We start from the raw sequence: 21,712 nt of genomic DNA, 5'->3' as shown, positions 1-21,712 counted from the left end.
GCTGAGCCCTCTTTCAGGTTCTAAGGTTCACTCTTCACTGGAAGGCGCCTTGGACAGAAGGAATCACAACTTGTGGCAAGAACCGTACGCGCTTTACGCTCAGTCTCAGCCATTCTCGGCTGCACACAGCTACTGCCAAGTCCTTGGTTATGGAGGGTCTCGGGACTGGGAAGGACCTTTGTGCTCTCCAGCGCTGGTCCCTGGAGCTCTCACCACCCTCTGGAAGCCTTGAACCTGGTCAATATTGCCTTACCCTGCCCAGCCCAGCCCACCAAGACTCAGGATGGCCCTTTATAGGGACCATAGGACAACTCACCCTACAGGCCATACACTAGGCTCACTAGAGTTCGGCGGGAATAGACTTTTGCAGGCCAAGTTCACAAATCCTGAATCCTGCTAACCCAAAGGCTAGGAGATGGGACACATGCCCATGGACCCAGGGAAATGGTGTTCTTTTCCTTCCCCAAATCTCTGTGCCTCACTCAAGGGAACGCATCCAGTCCAAGGGGAGACGGCAGTCTTCCAGACGCGGTTACCTTCCTGAAACCTCTGGCCATTGGTCACTTCCACCCCTGGCAGCCTTGGTACCTCTCCATAGAGAAAATAGAAGTATTCCTAGGCTTTTGCTATAAAGTTAAGTAGCCCTGTCAGAAGAACCTAGGAAAAATTGTGGTAGAATTTAAAGTCTATAATTGATTTTTTCTTTAGTAACTTACGGTAGGCAAAATTCTATGAGATGACCCTCATAATCTCTGCCACTTGGTGTCCACAGCCTGTATAATTTTTTCCCCTTGAGTGTGACTTAGTTCTAACCAACAGAATATGGAAAAAGTGAAGGGCTTTTGCAGATGTAATTAAGGTTGCAAATTAGTTTATTTTTTGTTAGTTAAAGGTAGATTATCCTATGCGCGCCTGACTTAGATGAAAGCCCTTTAAAAGAGGAACTGGGGGCTTCCCTGGTGGTGCAGTGGTTGAGTCCGCCTGCCAATGCAGGGGGCACGGGTTCGTGCCCCGGTCCGGGAAGATCCCACATGCCGCGGAGCGGCTGGGCCTGTGAGCCATGGCCACTAAGCCTGCGCGTCCGGAGCCTGTGCTCTGCAACGGGAGAGGCCACAGAGGTGAGAGGCCCGCGTACGGCAAAAAAAATTAAAAAAAAGAGGAACTGGGCCCTCCCTGTATTCAGAGATTGTCCTTGCTGACTTGATGAGTTGGGCCGTCTGTGTAGGAAGCCCACCTGGCAAACAACTACAAATGGCCCTCTAGGAGCTATGACTGGCATCTAGGACCTGAGGACAGCTTCCAGCTGACAGCCAGCAAAAAGTTGGGACCTTCAGCCATACGACCACAAGGAAATGGATTCTGTCAACAATATGAATAAGCATGGAAGGGGAATCTTCCCCAGTCGAGCTTCTTGATGAAAATGCAACCTAGCCAACACCTTCCTTGCAGACTTGTGATACCCTGAGCAGAGAAACCAACTAACCAAACCTGGGTTCCTGACCCATAAAAACTGGAGGATAATAAATGTGTACTAGTTTAAGCCATTACGTTTGTGGTAAGTTGTTACACAGCAATAAAAAAATAAAAAAAAGCATATATAGCCTTTGCTATAATTCTCTCTCAAATACTTCATCTTCTAGTTTCTAGTTGTCCCCCAAAATCACATTACCAAAGATTCACAAAAAAATTGTAAGAAATCTGAATCAGCACTGTGAAACAAGGAAGAATACATTCAACATTCAGAAACTTTGGGAAATTTTCAGAAGTTTTTTAAAAATATAAAGTTTAAGTTAACAGCTGGCAACAGAATTTTTAAGGAGGAAACTACTCTTGTTTAAAAAATTACTTTGGTTAAAAAAAAAGAAAGACGTAGATGAGTTGTTCTGCATTTCAGGAATTTAGGGGATTTGATAAAGAATGAAGATGGGAAGGGATGGGAAAGGAAGGAAACTTCGAAGAACAAAGATAACTAACATCCACTTTTAATTATTTGCATATCTAAAATATAATACTCTCTCGTTATAGGCAGAAAAATGGCCACCAAAAATGTCCACGTATTAATCCCAGAGCCTGTGGATAAGTTATCTTCCATGGTAAAAGGAACTTTGTAGATGTGATTAAGTTAAGGATCTTGAGATGGGAGATTATCCTGGATTATCCAAGGAGGCCCACTGTAATCTCCTATAAATGAAGTGGGGGCAGGGGTGGACAGGAGAGTCAGAGTCAGAGAGAGATTCAAAGATGCCACACTGTTGGCTTTGAAGATGGAGGAAAGGCCACAGTCAAGGAATATAGGCAGCCTCTAAAAGCTAGAAACGGCAAACAAATGGATTCTCCCTCGAGCTTCCAGAAGGAACACAACTCAGCCAACACTTTGACTTTAGCCCAGTGAGACTCACGGCAGACTTCTGACTTCCAGAACTGTAAAATGATAAATTTGTGTGGTTGAAAGCTACCAAGTGTGTGGCAACTTGTTACAGCATCAGTAGGAAACTAATAAACTCTCCATTCACGTTATCTAAATGCCCCAAGTCCTTAGTGAAACTTTGGGTGGAAATCATGAAAAGGAGCTGAGTTCCACAGGTGAGTCGATGCAGGCGGGAACAGGGACCCCACGTAGGAGGATGAGATGATCCATCCACTAAATTAATTCATAGGAAGCAGAAAGTAGGCCCTAGAGTTGATCATGGGAATGTAACACATCCACCTTTACCCCCTCATGGAATTTTCAGAAATCTTAAAAGACAGCACTGGATGCCCCACCAATTTTGTGATGGAAAATTAAACCAAACTTATCCAAATCTAAGTGTCTTGGGTTTAGAAGGAAACTAAGCAGTACCCATCATATTTTTATTTGACACATGTGAAATAGGATATTAAATGGAACACTTTCTTTTCCTTATGAAATTTTATTTTTATGTTTTTGAATAGTAATATACTTACATGTTTAAAAATAAAACAAAATAAGATAAACACTTAAAAGGCTCACTCTCACCCTGTCCACCTCCACCCCATTCTTCCTTGCTCCATTTGTAACCATTTACATCAACTCATTGCTATCATTCCTGTGTTTCTTTATTTAAAATTGAATAAATATTCTCATTCCCTCTCTTTCTTACACAAAAGATAGCGTATGATATACACTATTCTCCATCTTGTTTTCCTCATTAAAACAATACAGCTTAAAGATCTCCCCATTTCAATGCATAGAGTCCTTCCTCATTCCTTTTTTACAACTCAGGGTATTCCATTGTGTACACAGAAGTATCATAGTTCATGTAACTACTTTCCTCCTGAGAGGCATTTGGGTTGTTTCTAAGCTTTTGTTATCATAAGCCACGTCATAATGAATAACCCTGTTCATGTGTCATTTGGAACATGTGCAGGTGAATCCATAGGATAGGTCCCAGAGGTGGATTGCTGGGTTAAAGACAACAGCAATGTAAATATTGCCAGATTTCCTTCCATAAAGGTTGTACCGTTCTGTACTCTCACTAACAACGTCTGAGTTCCTATTTCCCCAGAGCCTCAAAAGAGACTGTGTTGTTAAATCTCTGGCTTTCTCATTGACGGGTGAGAAATGATACCTCACTAACTTGCACTTTTCTTAAAAGTAAGGTTGAGCATCTTTTCTTACGTTTGGGAGCCATTTGCATTTCTTTTTCTGTGAACTGTATTTTCCTATCATTTGGCCTCAAATTGGACCCTTTTTGTTTCAACTAAAGCTCCAAATAATTGAAAATAATAGGTTGCAAACACTCCCATATTCTAAAATAAGGATTTCCAAATGGTCTTGTGATCCTTAGCCCAATACCCAAGATATAAAGGGGTTTAAAACTGAAAAGGTCAAAAGAAAGTAGTTCTTTAGGGAAAGCTGTTGTCATTCCCTGCATTTTCTATCCCCCACCATGATGGTAGGAGGTAAGGGGACCTTCCTCAGTGCAAGTCAGGAAAGAGGAGCTTCAAGGGGACGTCCACTCAGAGACTTTGTGTCCCCTAAAACTTCAGAGGACACAGAGGCCTGGTACCTGACTCCAAGGATAAGAAACCCAGGGGTCAAGAAGCTGAGACTGTCAGGCCAGCATCAGGACAAAAAAGTGGGAACCACATTGGAATGTAGTAGAAGCTACACTTCCACTGATGGAGGCCAAAAGGTCTAATGGGTAAGAAAACTAAAGTCTGTGGCTGGAGGGATCTGTGATGGTGGGGCAATCCCTCATTTGCATGGCAAGGGTCTGTGAGTTTCCGTGAGTCAAGTAGATACCCAGGAAAGTAACTGAGCTGGAGGAGCCATCTTGATGTGACTTTTCCCAAAAAAGGCAGATTGCCAGGGCAAGAGAACGCTAACAACGCCAGCAGTAAGGGACTGTGGGATGCACTTTCAGGGGCAGGATCAGAGGTAGTGATGTAAGAGTTCAGGATAACGAGATGTAAAATATCTAGACACACACAACCAAGAATAAGAATGAATAACCTTGTAAGTTGAAAATTAGAACACGCTAGACAGGAACACACACCAACATTAAATGGAGACACATATTGTGTTCTGGGATAAGAGCACTCTTTATTTAATACATCCCCAAGAAAAATATGAAGATTTTGGGGGGAACTTGACCAAATAATTCTTTAGTTTACGTATAATAAATATGTATACATGAATAAATATATAATAAAACCTGAGAATACTCTGAGAATTAACAGGAAAAGGGTGGTAACTTACTTTTAGTTGGTACTAAAAAAAACCCCCTATTTTAAACTTATAGCAGGTGGTACTGGCACAGAAATAAATCAGCAGAACAAAAGAGAAAGTTCAGAAATAGACTCTAGTATATGATTCAGTATACGAGTCAAATCACGAGGGGAAAAAAATAACAGTCAAGGAATATTCATAGAACTGGCTAAACCATTTAGCAAGAATAAAAAAAGACCCCTCCCGACCTCATTCCTTATACTAAAATGTTTCAGATGGATTAAAGATTTAAATTTTTTTTAACTGCTGAATTATAGTTATTACCTTGAGATTGGAAAGTCCTTCTAAGCATGGTACCAAAGGCAAAATACATAATGAAAAAGACTGATACATTTGACTACACAAATTTAAAGTTTTTGTGTGGCAGTGCATGACACAAACAGGTCAAAAGGGAAATAATAAAGTAGAAAATTTGTTTACAACACGTGTGACAGCTAAAAGTGAAAATTACTATAATACAAAGAACTTTTTCAAATCAATATAAGACAAGCCAACTACTGAGAAAAAAAGCATGTCACCACAACAGAATTACAAATGACCAGTCAACATGCAAATTAGTCAGAGAAATGCAAACAAAACATTGAAAGGTCATTTTTCACCTACCAGATTAATCAAGATTAAGAATATCAACGATGCCCAGGTATGTTGAGGCTTCCTGCTGGTGAGAACATAAACTGGTATAAACTTTCTGAGATTCCTCTGACAATATGTAGTAAATCTACAATGTATATCGTTTTCATTCCAACAACTTCAAGTCTAGGAATTTAGCGTAAGTGATAACTGCATACAATTATACAGACATATGTAAGAATAGTAAACATCTGGAAATACTCTAAATGCACAATACTCAACAGAGTATTAGTTAAATAAATTATGGTACCAACTTTTAATGCCATCATGATTGACATGAAAAATGTGTCCAATGCATGTTACAAACCACATGCCTAGTTTGACCCCATTTTGGTAACCTTGAGTTATGCCCAAAAAGTATGGGTATGGATACACACACACGGCACCAGAATGACTCAGTCATTCTCTCTCTTTCTGAAACAATGGACGTACACTTTTTTAAACTGACCTGCCCCACTGCATCACCTGCCCACAAACGGACACAGAAAAATCCACACGCACTTTCCTCTCCAAAATCAGGCACTTGAGTTTAACCAACGATGGCTGTGGGAGGCAAATGGTCCTTAAAACACCATTTGATTGACGTCTACTACCCACTGGTTTTCTCTCTGATGAAGGGAATGGAAAAATTAAAGGGTTAGGAAATCGGGATATGAGATTAGCCAAAAAAGGGAGCCTTGAGAATTCTTTTTTACCTCCTTTAAGATCAATTTAAATACTAACTTTATTCCAATCCACTATGGAATTTCAAGGTAATGACTTTTGTTCTGGTCTTAATCTTAAGGGCCCAGCTGCAATTTTAGGTCTGGGGTCATGGATGGACTATTACCTATTTCCCCTAGTTAACCTCCATCTATTTTGGTTGCTTGTGGCTCCTTCTAGAAGTGATGGGAGAAGGTATATCACAGTGAAAAGATGAGTATAAAAAGACACAGGTGCTATAATAGTAAAAGCAATGCCTATATATATATATATATAGTTCAGAAATATAAAGGCCTAGCTCTCCCAGGAACCCAAATGTCCTGTCAAGTCCCAGGAATGAGAACTGGACTTGCAGGCAGAATATCTGGCCCCACAATTGAAGTTACATCTCTGTCTGAACCCATCTCTCCACTCTAAAATGGGAAAATGATAACTCCTAACCTTCCCACCACACAGAACTGCTGTGAGGATGGAATGAAAGAACATGTATAAACAAAAACTATGGTGGAGATAAATAAAAACTATGGGCACCAAAAAAAAAAAAAAAAAATTCAGCCAGGGAACACTCTGCTCCATATCTGGGCAACCCTCCGTTTTGATTCCTAGTCTAGAAGGGAGCTCAAGACTGGATCCTGGCACTCACCTCTACACACTGTCCCCAAGACAGTTACTAAGGAAAAGATCCTTCTTCCATCACTATCTGAGGATCCAGCTTTATTTAGTGGCACTCATAACCCAACTCTGAATGCTACCTGATCAGTCCTTCAACAGAAGGACCCTGCATGCTTCTAGGAAGACCCACTATCAGTCTCCTGAGATGCTCTCCCCGCCTTAACCAGGAATCCACTTGGGAAAAAAAGGGACCGTATTGTGGTTAAGCTACCAGGCGAATTCAGAGAACCTAAGGCTGCCTTCATGTGCATGAGAAAATGATCAGAAAAGAACTGCAGGAAAATGGCGCATCCTTCTTGCAAATGCTCAGCACCTACTTCTGTTAAGTATTAACACTGAGCAACTCTGTGCTATCGTTTGGAACATTTAGAGGAAGGGACAAAATCTATGTTTTTGTTATTTCAGTATTCTTTCATGAACTGCTTTTACATTTCTGCACTGTACCCAGAAGTACATTTTACTTCATATTTAGTCAGTTTTCTTAACGAGAAACTTTTGACACCAAGCAAATAGGACTTCTTCCTTTCGATGACAATTATGCTAAGTTCCCATGTAGACAAAGGTAGCTTCTTTGACAGTTAATTCTAGAACTTGAAATTAGGGGGACTACAGAAACATATGGTATTTACAGAGCTGGTAAAAAATAGTAATAAGGGGGAGAAACTCAGATTCTCTCTTTGGTTAGAGGAGGCTTGGAGGAAAATCCTTACTCATCAGAGACCCTACCTAATACTAACCAAATAATTTGTAAAGATTCCAAATTTAATTCAAGAGCTGTGAAAACTGTATGAGTTTGAATTGTCGCACATAAAAAATAAAAGTCAGAAGCTATTTGTATTAGTCTATTGAGAGTTCTACTCTACAGTTCACCTGAATGAGAGCAGGAAGTGTTCTACATGTTGATCCTAAGTTGTAGTCTGAGACGACACCTCAGAGGACAAAGGACAATTATTCCTAATACTGCCCAGTACTGGCTGGGGCCAGGGCTGACAGCTGGCCTTGAAAACTCAAGCATCAGGGTATCACTTCCCTCTCTCTGACTCTTCCCAGTTGAGAGGATATGCTTTGGGTCAGATCCCCCTGGGGAAGCAGCTTCATAGAGAGTTGCCACCTGTTCCTATCATTGCTCATGTCTCCTCATCCACCTACAAGCCCAGGCTGCTCAGATGTGTCCCTCACTGGTGCCCAGTGAGCCGGTGGAGAACACACCAGCCCACCATGTGGGAAAGGCTGCCCCTTTTCCTCAGGACTGTGGTGTTGCCCAATACTAGGACCACGTTCATATATGCTTCACCCCGAGTTGGGCAATATCACTGTCCCCCCCACCCCTCCCCATGATTTCTAGTCTCTAGGCCTGGAGAGGGAGGGAGAAGGCATAGGAGGACACCACCATCACTTAGAGAAGCCACAAGCCTCCATCCTTCTTCTCCCTTCATTCCTTGCTGAGCCTTGGAGTTACATTGTTGGTTAGGGAGGAAAGTTCAAGAACACTGATTCAGGCTTTAAAAGTCAAATCGAATCCACTCCACCTGTAAATTCAGCATATTGACAGTAGTTCCGGGACATGGTTCATGATAAAGTAACACTCATAGCTACTGACGTTGTAGATAAAAGGGACGATCGTGTCGCCTGCATTGTTCCCCTCCCCTATAAACACAGGACTCTGGCCGTGGGCTTCATAATGTTGCAACCCATTGTTACCACTCCACCCCCAAGTCTAAAAGGAGGCATGGAGCATTTTTAGGAAACGTTCAGTGAAAAAAAAAATTGCCAAGGCTGTTCTAAACATTCATGTGGAAGAGAACTGTCTAACTTAACAGAATATTTTTACTGGAATGAAGGCTTATGGCTTTTGAATACATATAAGACAAAAGGAACTGTATCAAAGCAACACTGCCTAACAGATATTGCAGGGAACTTACTGGAGTGGCCAGGCTAGCATACTTTCTAATTAGTGTGTCAACCAACTGTCGGAAAAGGGCTTCTGAAGTGTTTACCGTATTTGCCTATGTCAATGATCTCTAGCCTTTGCAATGACCTCCTTCATAAAGTCAAATTCTAGCCCACACTTCAGTCTATCTCATTACTTATTGTAAAAGAATGGATTCTGAATTAATGACAGAGATGCTACAAAGGAAGAGGCAGACAGTCTCTTGCATTCAGTGCCTAGAGGAGCTGACTCTCAGGCATCACTCAGAGGAGAACACAGGCCAGTCCGTGTGACCTGTAGCCTGTGGTCAATATTACATTGTACATCAAGGTTCTCAAGTTCAGAGACACAGAACTAGTCGTGTAGCAGGGAAGACATCAACAATTCCCGAGTGTCCTCCTTTTGGGGGATTCCAAAGAGATAGTCACCGTCTTGAATCCAGGAATGGGATTGCAGGCCCATGCACACACAGGGCCTCTGTGCAGACACCTGAGAAGCTGTCATAACATCTGCCCCAGCAGCAGCGCATCCTCTTCACGCAGCATTGGCAATCTAGACATGGCGGAGGAAAAGAGAGTTCACTGACACTTAGGTTCTCCTGCGGTGCACCCCTGCGTGCATGGGAAGTGGTACAGGAGATGAGCCACCGCTCCGTGAGTGGTCAGGGCGCCATCACTGACCCTGCTCTCTTCCTGGGACTGGAGGGCATGCCCCTCCCTCCTGAGGTGCAGAGTTACCCGTGCCTTTCACCTGCTGAGCCTGGGACAACCTCCCGCACTCCCCCTCTGACCCTCCTCGATCCCAGCTGTTCTTCCTGACTCCAGCCCCACCCTCCCTCCATTCCACTCATTCCTCAAAAGTGACAGTCGCACATACCACACTGCTGAGAAGGAGAGGAATGCGAGGACAATCACAACAGCCAGGGAGCCTAGCCCAACGCCTACCATCTGCTGCAGCGTGAGCGATGAATCTGCGGGACAAAACCACACGCTGAACCCACAGAGCACAGAATCACGGCCCTCCACAGAGGTGCACACCCACCTGACCTCGCTCTCTTTTAACCAGAGGTTGGCCCCATTTAACAAACCATCCCAAGAATGCCCAGAGTTCTTCTGTGCCCCCTCAGTTGGCCCTGAGACCAGGGCATCAGGAAAAACCGTTCCACGACATTTTTGAAAAGGAAGCGTAAAACTGGGCCACATTCAAGTTACAAGGGATAAAAGTTGATTTTTTGGGCACACACGTACAGCACCCTGTGTTGTGTGTGTTGGTCTTCTCTCAAGTCAATTACACTTGATCGATTTTTACCGGCAGTTTTCCTTTGCGTCGAGGAAGATGTCATTCTGACGTCATTTGGACTTTTGCTCCAAAAATGGTAGCTCCAGTGATCAAATATAGCAAACAGGGACTTCCCTGGTGCTCCAGTGGTAAAGAATCTGCCACTGGGGGACGCGGGTTTGATCCCTGGTCAGGGAACTAAGACCCCACATGCTGCGGGGCAACTAAGTCCGCGCGCCACAACTACTAAGGTTGCTCGCCTCCACTAGAGCCTGCATGCCGCAAACTACAGAGCCCATGTGCTCTGGAGCCTGCGCGCCACAGCTAGAAAAGAGAAAACCTGCTGCCACAAATAGAGAGAAGCCTGAGCACCACAATGAAGAGCCCGCATGCCACGACGAAAGATCCCTCATGCCTCAACAAAGATCTCGCGTGCTGCAACTAAGACCCGATGCAGCCAAAAAAATAATAATAAAAATATTAATAAAATAAATAAACCTTTAAAAGAAAAACAAACATAGCAAACAAATCCTCTCTGTTGGGTAGAGCCATCTGTCATTTCCTCTACAGGAAGCAAGGGTAGTACCTCCCTGCTCTGTTCAGCAGGTTGCCATGAAGATAAAATAAGAAAATTGATGTAAAAGCTCTTTGAAAGACATTCGTATGTTCTATTCAGAGGTGCATCGCATGTCAACTCCAGGGAGATCCCTGGCTGTCAACTGAAAAACGCGCACATTTGAGTTGTACATTTGGGCCAAGTGACTAAGTCAGGGCATCATGTTCTAAACTAAAGATCTCATTTTAACTTGCAAACACTTACTTACCACTTACTATGTGCCAGACACTGTTCTAAAACCTCTCCTAACCGCCCACTGGGTACCATAATAATAGCACCAGGGATTATTACACTGGGTACTGTTATTATTTGCATTTTATAGATGACGAATCCAGACATGGAGTGGTTAAGAAACTTGCCCAAGGTCACCCAGCTAGTAAATGACAGAGCCAGGATGCAAACCCAAGCTGCCTGGCTTCAGAGTCTGCTTTTGACCACAGCACCATGCTTTCCTAGTGCAGATCTGAATCCAGCTCTTTCTGCAGCAGAGTGGGTCATGTTCTCCCCCAGAAGTCAGCGGTGCTGGCCCAGATCTTTCCTCCACAGGCTGATGATTATGGGGCCTTGGGCTGTGGTTGCTCAAATTCCTCTTTGGAAGAACAAAAATCTGTACAATGGTGCCACCAGACATTGAGAAGATCTTGGGGGGCTGACTTCGCATGTATAGAATTAAAAATAAAAATACCACCAAGTCATGGAATAAGTTTAAGGGAGTGCAATCAATTCCAAATTTTTCCAGATGATTTGTTGCAGTTGTCATGGTTGGAATATCAAATTACAGTCATCCCTCAGTATCCATGGGGGACTGGTTCCAGGGCCCCCCTTGGATACCAAAATCCTCAGATGCTCGAGTCCCTGATATAAAAAGGTGTCGTATTTGCTTATAACCTACTGTATACTTTAAATCATCTCTAGATTATTTATAATACCTAATACAACATAAATGCTATGTATATAGCTGTAAATACAACATATTCAATAAATGCTAGGTAAATAGTTGCCAGTGTGCAGCAAATTCAAATTTTGCTTTTTGGAACTTTTTGGAATTATTTTTTCTGAATATTTTCAATCCACGGTTGGTTGAATCCATGAATGTGGAACCCGCGGATATGGAGGGCCAACTGTATTTCATGTGTCTGTACCCTCCTTTTACCAATGCACCAGGCATATGCTTACTGCTCCCCCTGGGTAATCCAACACTGCCACTGAAGAGCTGAAAACAGCAAAAGCAAACATCTGTTACCGTAAGGGGAGAGGGGCTTAAGAGGAAAAATAGCCCCTGGACTTGAGACCCTCAAAATATAGATGACTTATTTCCCTGGCAGTAAATGTAGCACATTTGAGAACCATTCAAGCTACTTAACTTTTTCATCATCGATTCTGTGCTGTCTAATACAGTAGCCGCTAGCCACAATGTGGCTATCTAAATCTAAATTACTTTAAATTAAATTAGATTTAAAATTCAGTTTCTCAGTCATACTATTTTAAGTGCATATTTCAAGTGCCCAGTAGCCACAAGTGGTGAGTGGCTACCATACTGGACAACACAGCTTTAAAATCTTTCCATCACTGCAGAGAGCTCTACTGATCGGCACTGCTCAGATCTCTACAACCAGGTTGAGAGCAATTTGATTCTACTGGAGACTCTACAGGAGAGCTGGCACCAGCAAAAGCAGCCATGGAACGTATCTCTTGCTAAAGAGCCTGGCAAATCATTACCTCAGAAAATGTTGTCAAGAGACTTTCTAGAGGGACTTCCCTGGTGGCTCAGTGGTTAAGAATCCGCCTGCCAATGCAAGGGACACGGGTTCGATCCCTGGTCCGGGAAGATCCCACATGCCACGAAGCAACTAAGCCCGTGTGCCACAACTACTGAGCCTGCCCTCTAGAGCCCGTGAGCCACAACTACTGAGCTTGTGTGCAACAACTACTGAAGCCCGCGCGCCTAGAGCCCGTGCTCCGCAACAAGAGAAGCCACCACAGTGAGAAGCCTGCGTGCTGCAACAAAGAGTAGCCCCCACTCGCCACAACTACAGAAAGCCCGTGTGCAGCAACGAAGACCCAACGCAACCAAAAATAAATAAAATTGATTCTTTAAAAAAAAAAGAGAGAGACTTTCTAGAAAAACATGGCATGTATTGTTTGGCTACTTTTGGTATTCAGAAGAAAAAAGCCTTGACATTTTTAAGAAGCCATATTATAAAACGGGAGGAGGAGTTCTGGTTAAATTAGAAATTAATAAAGAAAAAAAATTAAAGGAGTGACTTGAATTACTAGATATTAAAACAGCACAGTAAGCTCACAGTACTGTGAGCTTACTGCTCACAGTAAGCTCACACCCAGCCCTCATTTCCCCACACTGTCCACCGGGCATTGTTGAGTATTGGCTGAAGTCAAAATCCATTGTGCTTGCCACAGTTCCCTGACCATTTAGTGACTCTGTGCCAGAAGAAAGAAGAGCAGTTTCATCCAATCTGCTCATAGCTCCCATACTGACTGCTGGGAACTACGGCTTCTTCTCCCAGGTGGACACAGAGCCATCTCTTAAAGACCGTGCCTGGCCTTGACTTCAAGTTATCATCATGCACACTTTGCAAAATCTACCTCCCTTTCACAAAGTTCCATGCCCTTTGCTCATCCTCTGTCTTCCCACTTTTCACTTCTTCGTCAAGATTCCTCAAAGATCACTTGCAGTGGTTTATCCATCTCATTTGCAAATTGTATGAGCCTGCTAGAATTTAGTGCTTCATCCATGGCAGAAGACTTTAATGTATGGAGAGCAGTTAGCTCTTCTCTAGTTTTCAAATATCAAAGAGGACATCTTTCACCCTTAGCAGGAAGCCCAACTATTCCTTACTCTCGAGGTATGTACTGGGAAATCATCTTTATTCATTCTGTATAACATGACTTGGGTTGTAGCTCCAGGCACAATTCTTGCTGGTAGAACAGTTCCTGGTTATATGTCTTTTTTTCTACGTTATATATGTACTCTGTGAACATGAGTCAATCCAATCATGGTATAACCACATGCTTCTTTAGGGACTTCCCACATTAATTCCTTACTGAGAAAATGTATAACTGGCCAATGTGAATTACATTTTTCAGAGTTTTGCCATCCTCTGGTTACCTTCCCTTCCATGGTCACATGCCATGAAACCATACTTATTTTTCTTCTCAATTACTTGTAGAATATTCTTTTAGAAACCCAAGTGAGTGAGCCATGTGTTATATCCCAGATTCTCAGTGATTCATTCTTTTTTTTTTTAACATCTTTATTGGAGTATAATTGCTTTACAATGGTGTGTTAGTTTCTGCTTTATAACAAAGTGAATCAGTTATACATATACATATGTTCCCATGTCTCTTCCCTCTTGCGTCTCCCTCCCTCCCACCCTCCCTATCCCACCCCAGTGATTCATTCTTAAAGCGAGTAAATCCATGAGGCTTAAACTCCACCAGTCTCTGTAGGGTGGCTCCCCGAAGAGGTATAGTGCTCAGGAAGAGTGATAGGGATTCCCTGGGCTTATCTTGAACCTTTTCACTAATGGAAATATCACAGGTGTTGAAGAGCCAGTTAGAAAGGCCCTATTCCTACTCTCAGACTTCGTGACAGCTTGAGGACTTCCTATGGCTGTGGACATTTTTTCATGGGTCATTTCCTGAAAGCAACAATTCTGTTCTCCAAAAGGCACAAATAATTAGCACTGTGACTTCTATTTAGTGTGTTAAATTTCTCTCTGCTATTCTAGGGTTCCCTTGCTTGAATTCCCTGTGGAGTAGGAGATGGCAAAGGAGATCAAAGCAGAAAACTAATTTAGAGATAAATAAAGCCTGATGAGTCAACAACATTATTGAATTCATTCTCTATTGCAGCTTAACAAATTACCATAAACTTAGCAGTAGCAGCCATTTATTAGCTCATAGTTCCATGGGTCAGAAGTTCAGGCACACTGTGACTGGGTCCTCAGCTCAGGGTCTTACAAGGCTGAAATAAAGATGTTGAGAGGGCTGCATTTCCCTCTGGAGGCTGTGGGGAAGAATCTGCTTCCAAGCTCATGCACGTTGTGGGCTAAATTCAGTTCCTTGCAGTTGTAGGACTGAGGTCCTCATATTCTTACTGGCCATCAGCCAGGGGCCGCTCAGCTCCTACAGCCTGCCCGCATCCCTGCCACATGGTCCCCTCCATCTTCAAAGCCAGCAGGAGAAACCCTTATGTCAAATCCATCTCTCCCTTGGAATCTCCAATTTCCCCTGTCTTTGACTTCTAGACACAGATTTAAGGGCTAATGTGATTAGGTCAGGTCCATCCAGATAATCTCCCTCTTTGGGACTTTAATTACATCTTCAAATCCTTTCACAGCAACAACTAGAATGGCCTTTGAATGAATAACTGAGAGAAAGTGGGTGTACCCCAAGGACCAGGAATTTGTGAGGCCATATTAGAATTCCTCCTACCACTATTATGAAGGTTTAAAATGAGTGTGACTTCCTAACATCATATACAAAAATAAACTCAAAATGGATTAAAGACCTAAATGTAAGGCCAGACACTATAAAACTCTTAGAGGAAAACACAGGAAGAACACTCTTTGACATAAATCACAGCAAGATCCTTTTTGACCCACCTCCTAGAGAAATGGAAATAAAAACAAAAATAAACAAATGGGACCTAATGAAACTTAAAGGTTTTTGCACAGCAAAGGAAACCATAAACAAGATGAAAAGACAACCCTCTGAATGGCAGAAAATATTTGCAAACGAAGCAACTGACAAAGGATTAATCTCCAAAATATACAAGCAGCTCATGCAGTTCAATATCAAAAAAACAAACAACCCAATCCAAAAATTGGCAGAAGGTCTAAATAGACATTTCTCCAAAGAAGATATACAGATTGCCAACAAACACATGAAAGGATGCTCAACATCACTAATCATTAGAGAAATGCAAGTCAAAACTACAATGAGGTATCACCTCACACCAGTCAGAATGGCCATCATCAAAAAATCTACAAACAAGGCTTCCCTGGTGGCACAGTGGTTGAGAGTCCGCCTGCTGATGCAGGGGACACGGGTTTGTGCCCCAGTCTGGGAAGATCCCACATGCCGCAGAGCAGCTAGGTCCGTGAGCCGTGGCCGCTGAGCCTGCGCGTCTAGAGCCTGTGCTCCACAACGGGAGAGGCCACAACAGTGAGAGGCCTGCATGCCGCTAAAAAAAAAAAAAATCTACAAACAATAAATGCTGGAGAGGGTGTGGAGAAAAGGGAACCCTCCTGCACTGTCAGTGGGAATGTAAATTGATACAGCCACTATGGAGAACAGTATGGAGGTTCCTTAAAAAACTAAAAATAGAAATACCATATGACCCAGCAATCCCACTACTGGGCATATACCTTGAGAAAACCATAATTCAAAAAGAGTCATGTACCACAATGTTCATTACAGGTCTGTTTACAATAGCCAGGACGTGGAAGCAACCTAAGTGTCCATCGACAGATGAATGGATAAAGAAGATGTGGCACATATATACAATGGAATATTACTCAGCCATAAAAAGAAATGAAATTGAGTTATTTGTAGTGAGGTGGATGGACCTAGAGTCTGTCATACAGAGTGAAGTAAGTCAGAAAGAGAAAAACAAATACCATATGCTAACACATATATATGGAATCTAAAAAAAAAAAAAAGGTTCTGAAGAACCTAGGTGCAGGACAGGAATAAAGATGCAGACATAGAGAATGGACTTGAGGACACGGGGAGGGGGAAGGGTAAGCTGGGACGAAGTGAGAGAGTAGCATGGACATATATACACTACCAAATGTAAAATAGCTAGCTAGTGGGAAGCAGCTGCATCACACAGGGAGATCAGCTCAGTGCTTTGTGACCACCTAGAGGGGTGGGATAGGGAGGGTGGGAGGGAGACGCAAGAGGGAGGGGATATGGGGATATATGTACACATATAGCTGATTCACTTTGTTATATAGCAGAAACTAACACAACATTGTAAAGCAATTATACTCCAATAAAAATGTTAAAAAAATAAAATAAAATGAGTGTGAGTGTATATGTGTATACATGCATGCACATAGCATATTCATAGATAATGTACACACTAAGCTTATACATTGATGTTAATCTTCTCTGGCTTATTTGATAAGTATTGCACCCACTATGCTTCTTTTCTCACCAGACTGTGCTGTTGGTTCCCCAGTAATCATTCAACTCAATTCAATAAATTCTGACTGAGACCTACTGTGTGCCAGGCACTGCTCCAGCCTTCAAATGCTCTCTCTCAAGCGTATGAAATCTAGTAAGAAAAAACAAGTATGCCAGTGACTCAAAAGTGTGGCAGAATGGCTAAAGAGAGGGAGGGAGAGAGATCCTGCCCTGTTGAGGAAATTTTAAAAAGTGTCAAGGAGGAGATGGCATTGATTTTAATCTTGAAGAACAGGTGGGGTTGTAATAAACAGAAATTACAGGAAGGTTATAGGGCAATCCAGGTGGAAGTAAGTACATAATCGTATGAGCAAGACATTAAGGAGAGAAAGCAAGGGCCATATCCAGAGAAGAGCTGCCACATCGCCTTGAATGGAGAAGAATGAGAGATGCAATCAGAAGGGTACATTGGTGTCCAACTGAGGCCTTGGAAAGAAGAAAAAGAAATACTGGAGAACTGTGGAGGGAACATGTCAGGGGGTAGTGTAGGCTCGAGTGAAGAGGGAAACCTGAACACTGATGGGAGAGGAGAAAGAGGCTTGGCCAGCCATCCAAAGGCCTCTGCTCAGGGAGTGAACACAGAAATGACAATCAGAGAGGTCTGCCCAAGTGCAAAATGTGGGCTAAATGGGAAAGAGGAGTAGTCACTAATGACTCAGAGCTTTCAGGCCTATGACTAGCGGATGTTCCCTGATGACAGTTTATCATCATCTCACGTATATCAAATGACCTTGCTCTGTGACTCAAGAAAGCACAGTATCATAGTACTTTGTGGCTGGAAGGGATCGCAGAGATTTTGGAGGAAGGCAACAGAGAACCAGCCAAGTTAAATATAATTTCTAAGACACTCAGCTGATTAGTAGCAGGACTCGGGCAAAGAAGCCCAGGCCTCTGCACTTCCCATCAAACCGACTGCTGGCTCCCTGAGAGTCATCACAAAGCTCTTTTAGGGGCAATGTGCGAAAGGTAGGTAGCATAATTCATCAGAGGGCAAAGGCAAGAATGGGGCTGTTGCTTGGCATGAGTGAAACTGAAACAATTTGAGGACTTATTTGGATTCTAGTTCTCTCCAAATTACTTTCTGAAATGGCAGGCTCCAAAATTTTGGCAAAAGGAGACTGCCAGGTGAGCGCACAACCCATTCTGTATGTAGATGTATACCCGCTCGAGCTGCCTTCATAATTTCAACATAACTGGGCTTTCTATTATCTCAGCTCTTTCCAGTAGCTTGAATTCAAAGGTTCAGACTCTCTTTCAACATGAGGGGAAAAACGCGCGGCCAAAAGCCACTTAGATATTTCCAAAGCAAAATCCTTCCTGTTAACTTAATCACAGTAGAATGACTGTAGCCAGCTCTTTGGCCATTACTTCTACCCAGTTTGAGTCTGTTAATCACACTGAACAGCTGCTGAAAGCAGTGGATTCTGGAAGCTATTGTATCTGTGCCTGTCCATGATGCTTGCACATCTCCATTCTTCTGGTAAAAGCACCTCTTTTCCTGTAGGAACTCCATCCCGCCCTTAAAGCTGCAGGGAATGGATTGGCAGAAAAATTTCCAGATGTCGGAATGCATGATTGTTTTTTGTGGCCATCATTCAATTCTAGGAAAGGGGGCTTAGTCTATCTGCACGCAGAAATGTAAGAGCGCACATCTTTGTTAAGAGAGGTCCTCACTCATGGACATATATACACTACCAGATGTAAAGTAGATAGCTAGCGGGAAGCAGCCGCATAGCACAGGGAGATCAGCTTGGTGCTTTGTAACCACCTAGAGGGGTGGGATAGGGAGGGTGGGAGGGAGACGCAAGAGGGGGGAGATATGGGGATATATGTATATGTATAGCTGATTCACTTTGTTATACAGCTGAAACTAACACACCACTGTAAAGCAATTATACTTCAATAAAGATGTTAAAAATATATAGCGAGAAAATGCAAAAAAAGAAAAAAGAGGCCCTCACTTATGATGTTAAGTGAAATAAGTCAGACAGAGAAAGACAAATACAGAATGATCTCACTTATACATGGAATCTAAAAAAGCTGAATTCATAGAAATAGAGAATAGAACGGTGGTTGCCAGGGGCTGGGGGTGGGGGAAATGGGGAGATGATGGTCAAAGGGTACAAACTTCCAGTTGTAAGATAATTAAGTTCTGGGACATATTCTAATGTACAGCATGTTGACTGTAGTTAACAGTACTGTACTGCACACTTGAAAGATATTAGGAGAGTAGATCTTAAATATTCACACATACATATACACAAATTATATATATAAATATATACATACACCTATATACATAAATTACATATATATATGGTGATTATGTGAGGTAATGGAGGTATTAACTAACCTTACTGCGGTAATCATTTTGCAATAAGTACGTGAATCAAATCATCACATTGTACACCTTAAACTCACACGACGTTATATGTAAATTATTTTCTCAAGAAAATTGAAAAAAGAGAGAGAGGCCCTTGCGGCCTGGCAATCTTCAATCCAGGCTGGCTGACAGTCAGGTAATGTGCCTTGCCCAGTTGAAAATCCATGCCCCCTACCCTTGTTGAATTTGGTGTGAGTAGAGATAAAGACATGGGAAATGAGATTAGGGGATAAGCAGAAAACGAAGGAAGCTTATTTCTCCAGGTTCCTCCCAAACATTTCCTGCTAGGTGCCCTCTACACACAGGGTAACAAACCCCCCAATTGTAAGGCACCATCCACTGGACCCTCCTGGGAAGCACCCCAGCCTATTGTTTTATGATGCTCTGAGGTGAGGGACAGGATGTAAGGAGTTAAACCGATACTCTGGGCTAAGAGCAGAATTCCTCAGGCTGTTGCTAGGATTCGTGAACCACAAGGAAAAGTTCCAGACTCAAAAGGTCATAAACTTGACAAGATTTCTGGTATTAGCTACAAACTAATGGAATTCTTATGAATCAAATCCAGTGGCTGGCTGCCGGCTGGTTTAAAGAAATGTACTGCCAGGGGAATCCCAGCCTGGCAAACAAGGACCTGCGATTGCTCAACCCCTGAGGCAACTCCGCCACCCAGATAACTGCCCCCATGAAGCAGACGGTTTCAGTTGTAGGCACTCAGTGGGGCTCCTTCTCTCTGCCTCTCTTAGGGAAGGCTCTGGAGGAAAGGGACAAGGCTGCTCTCCCATCAGGCAGAGCCCGAGGCAGCCAAACTAACTGACCAAGTGACCCGTTCTGCTGCCAGGGCAGGAGGTGCTTGCCTTTCCTGTCCAGCAGGATGTGGTCCTTGTTATGGGCCCCCTGGCCACTGCACGGTTCTTTATCTTTTCTTCCTTTCTAAATGAACGTACTGATTGTGATTATCCACCTTTCCCTTTCATATTATATACTGTGGTTTGAGAATGGTTAAGTTTGCCATTAATCATAGATTGCTAACAGATCATGAGAAGCACAGTTAGATTAATTGGATCAAGAGAGACGGATCACCCCCAGGAACCCTGGTCTTGGAGCTGGATTCAGTAAGAGACCCACCTTTGAGCTGTCTTCTCCTTGGGTTCCAGTTTTGGTTGTATGGAGGATAATTTCACTTTCTTAATGGAGGGTGCTTTTCTAAACAGTGTATGTGTGTGTGTGTGCACGTGCTAAGCAGCCGAATGGTTGAGAGTAGTGGACTCCTGGTGGCTCTTTGTTTTGGTCTGCCAGCATGGTTTTCCGTGCCTCTTCCTGATGGGGATCATGTCCCCCTCTCGATGCAACCCTGGTGAGGTTGCTGATCACATCGATCTGCCCCCAACCAGCCATACCAGTAAGCCCCAAACCCAAGGTAGGCTAATCATACTACCCTATCTCCTCTTAATAGTGATTCATCCAATGGAGAGTCACTTAGCTAGGAGAAGAGACTCCCTGAATTGAAAAACTGTCTGTTCCCACTGAAGTGGCTAAGCTGGGGCAGCTGGTTCCCCCCCAACCACCACCACCACGTAGCTTATAGTAGAAGAAAATGAGGCCAACTCACACTTAGAGAGGAGATAGAGACAGATAGAAAGGGACAGTCCTACTTCTGGTGTTGAGTCCCAAGTCCCAGTTTCTGGAGGCCTGGTGATGCCACTCTGGTTCTAATTCCATAAGTTCCCACCCCTCATCCTTTTCAGCTAGGGTTTTTTGTAGGCTAGTCTGAGATGTGTTTTTGTCACCTGTGACAATTTAAAAAGAAATCTCATTAACATACACTTGATGCTGCAGAGTGGACAGAGGAGAAATAAGGAGAACAGTCTTAGGCAGAAAATGGTTTTACCTTTTACCTGAGCCCAAACTGCACAGGAGCTTCTTCTCACCTATAAAGGAAAACACAGCAACACATATAATTGGGTGGCATGTGATTTCAGTTTAAATAACACACTTTAGCCCTCCAAGTTGCAGGGTTTTATCTCTTATTTTGGACCAAACGATCTTTAAAATCTCTTCTAGCTCTAACATCTTACAATTTAGCCTTATGATCACCAAGTGTTCAAAAGGACTGGCGTGGGCAGCAGAGACAGAAGTGATCTTAGGAATGGATGACCCTAAAGCTTTCCAATGTATCTCAGGAAGCAGATGCTATGAGGAAAGAGCAGGGATGGTGGTAAGTTCCATGCCCCTTGTCAGCTCTCAGCAACTGGCACTGACTGCCTGGAGAACTACAGTATGTTGAAAAGGATTCTGGGGTCACATCCAGGTTCAGCAAGAAGTAGTAATGCATGTTATGTGCAAGGCTATGAGACGGCCTGGTATATACAAATACTTCACTTCTCTAGATGATATTTCCCAGGCAAACTCAGTTACCCAAAACATAGCCAAGAACCAGGAAGAAAGCTAAAGGAACATGTATGAAAGCTCATCCGTGGTAGAAGCAACCCACAAACTCATTGGCATGAAATACCTTCTCTTCTTCTCCCCTGCTGATAT

General features: G+C 43.0%; 1 protein-coding gene across 11 annotated transcripts in view; it reads right to left on the bottom strand.

Annotated features, from left to right (window-relative positions):
• Positions 1-21,712, bottom strand: part of SUSD1 (sushi domain containing 1) — a 141,594-nt gene that overhangs the window by 8,254 nt on the left and 111,628 nt on the right. For 5 of the 11 annotated variants that reach the window (XM_027105205.1, XM_027105214.1, XM_027105209.1 and 2 more), the window contains 3 exons: positions 21,063-21,102; positions 9,561-9,654; positions 4,543-9,236 (listed from right to left, as the gene is read on the bottom strand). In XM_027105205.1, the coding sequence (XP_026961006.1) occupies position 9,236; positions 9,561-9,654; positions 21,063-21,102 (135 nt within the window). In that variant the 3' untranslated portion in view covers positions 4,543-9,235. Of the gene's footprint in view, positions 1-4,542; positions 9,237-9,560; positions 9,655-16,552; positions 16,883-21,062; positions 21,103-21,712 lie in introns of those variants that run through there. The other 6 variants (XM_027105206.1, XM_027105215.1, XM_027105207.1 and 3 more) reach the window with 4 other exon arrangements.

Source organism: Aethalodelphis obliquidens, unplaced genomic scaffold, assembly GCF_003676395.1.
Source record: "Aethalodelphis obliquidens isolate GAN/ISIS:26980383/991018 unplaced genomic scaffold, ASM367639v1 scaffold7, whole genome shotgun sequence".
Lineage (NCBI taxonomy): Eukaryota > Metazoa > Chordata > Mammalia > Artiodactyla > Delphinidae > Aethalodelphis > Aethalodelphis obliquidens.
This window is presented reverse-complemented; position numbering and strand designations above follow the sequence as displayed.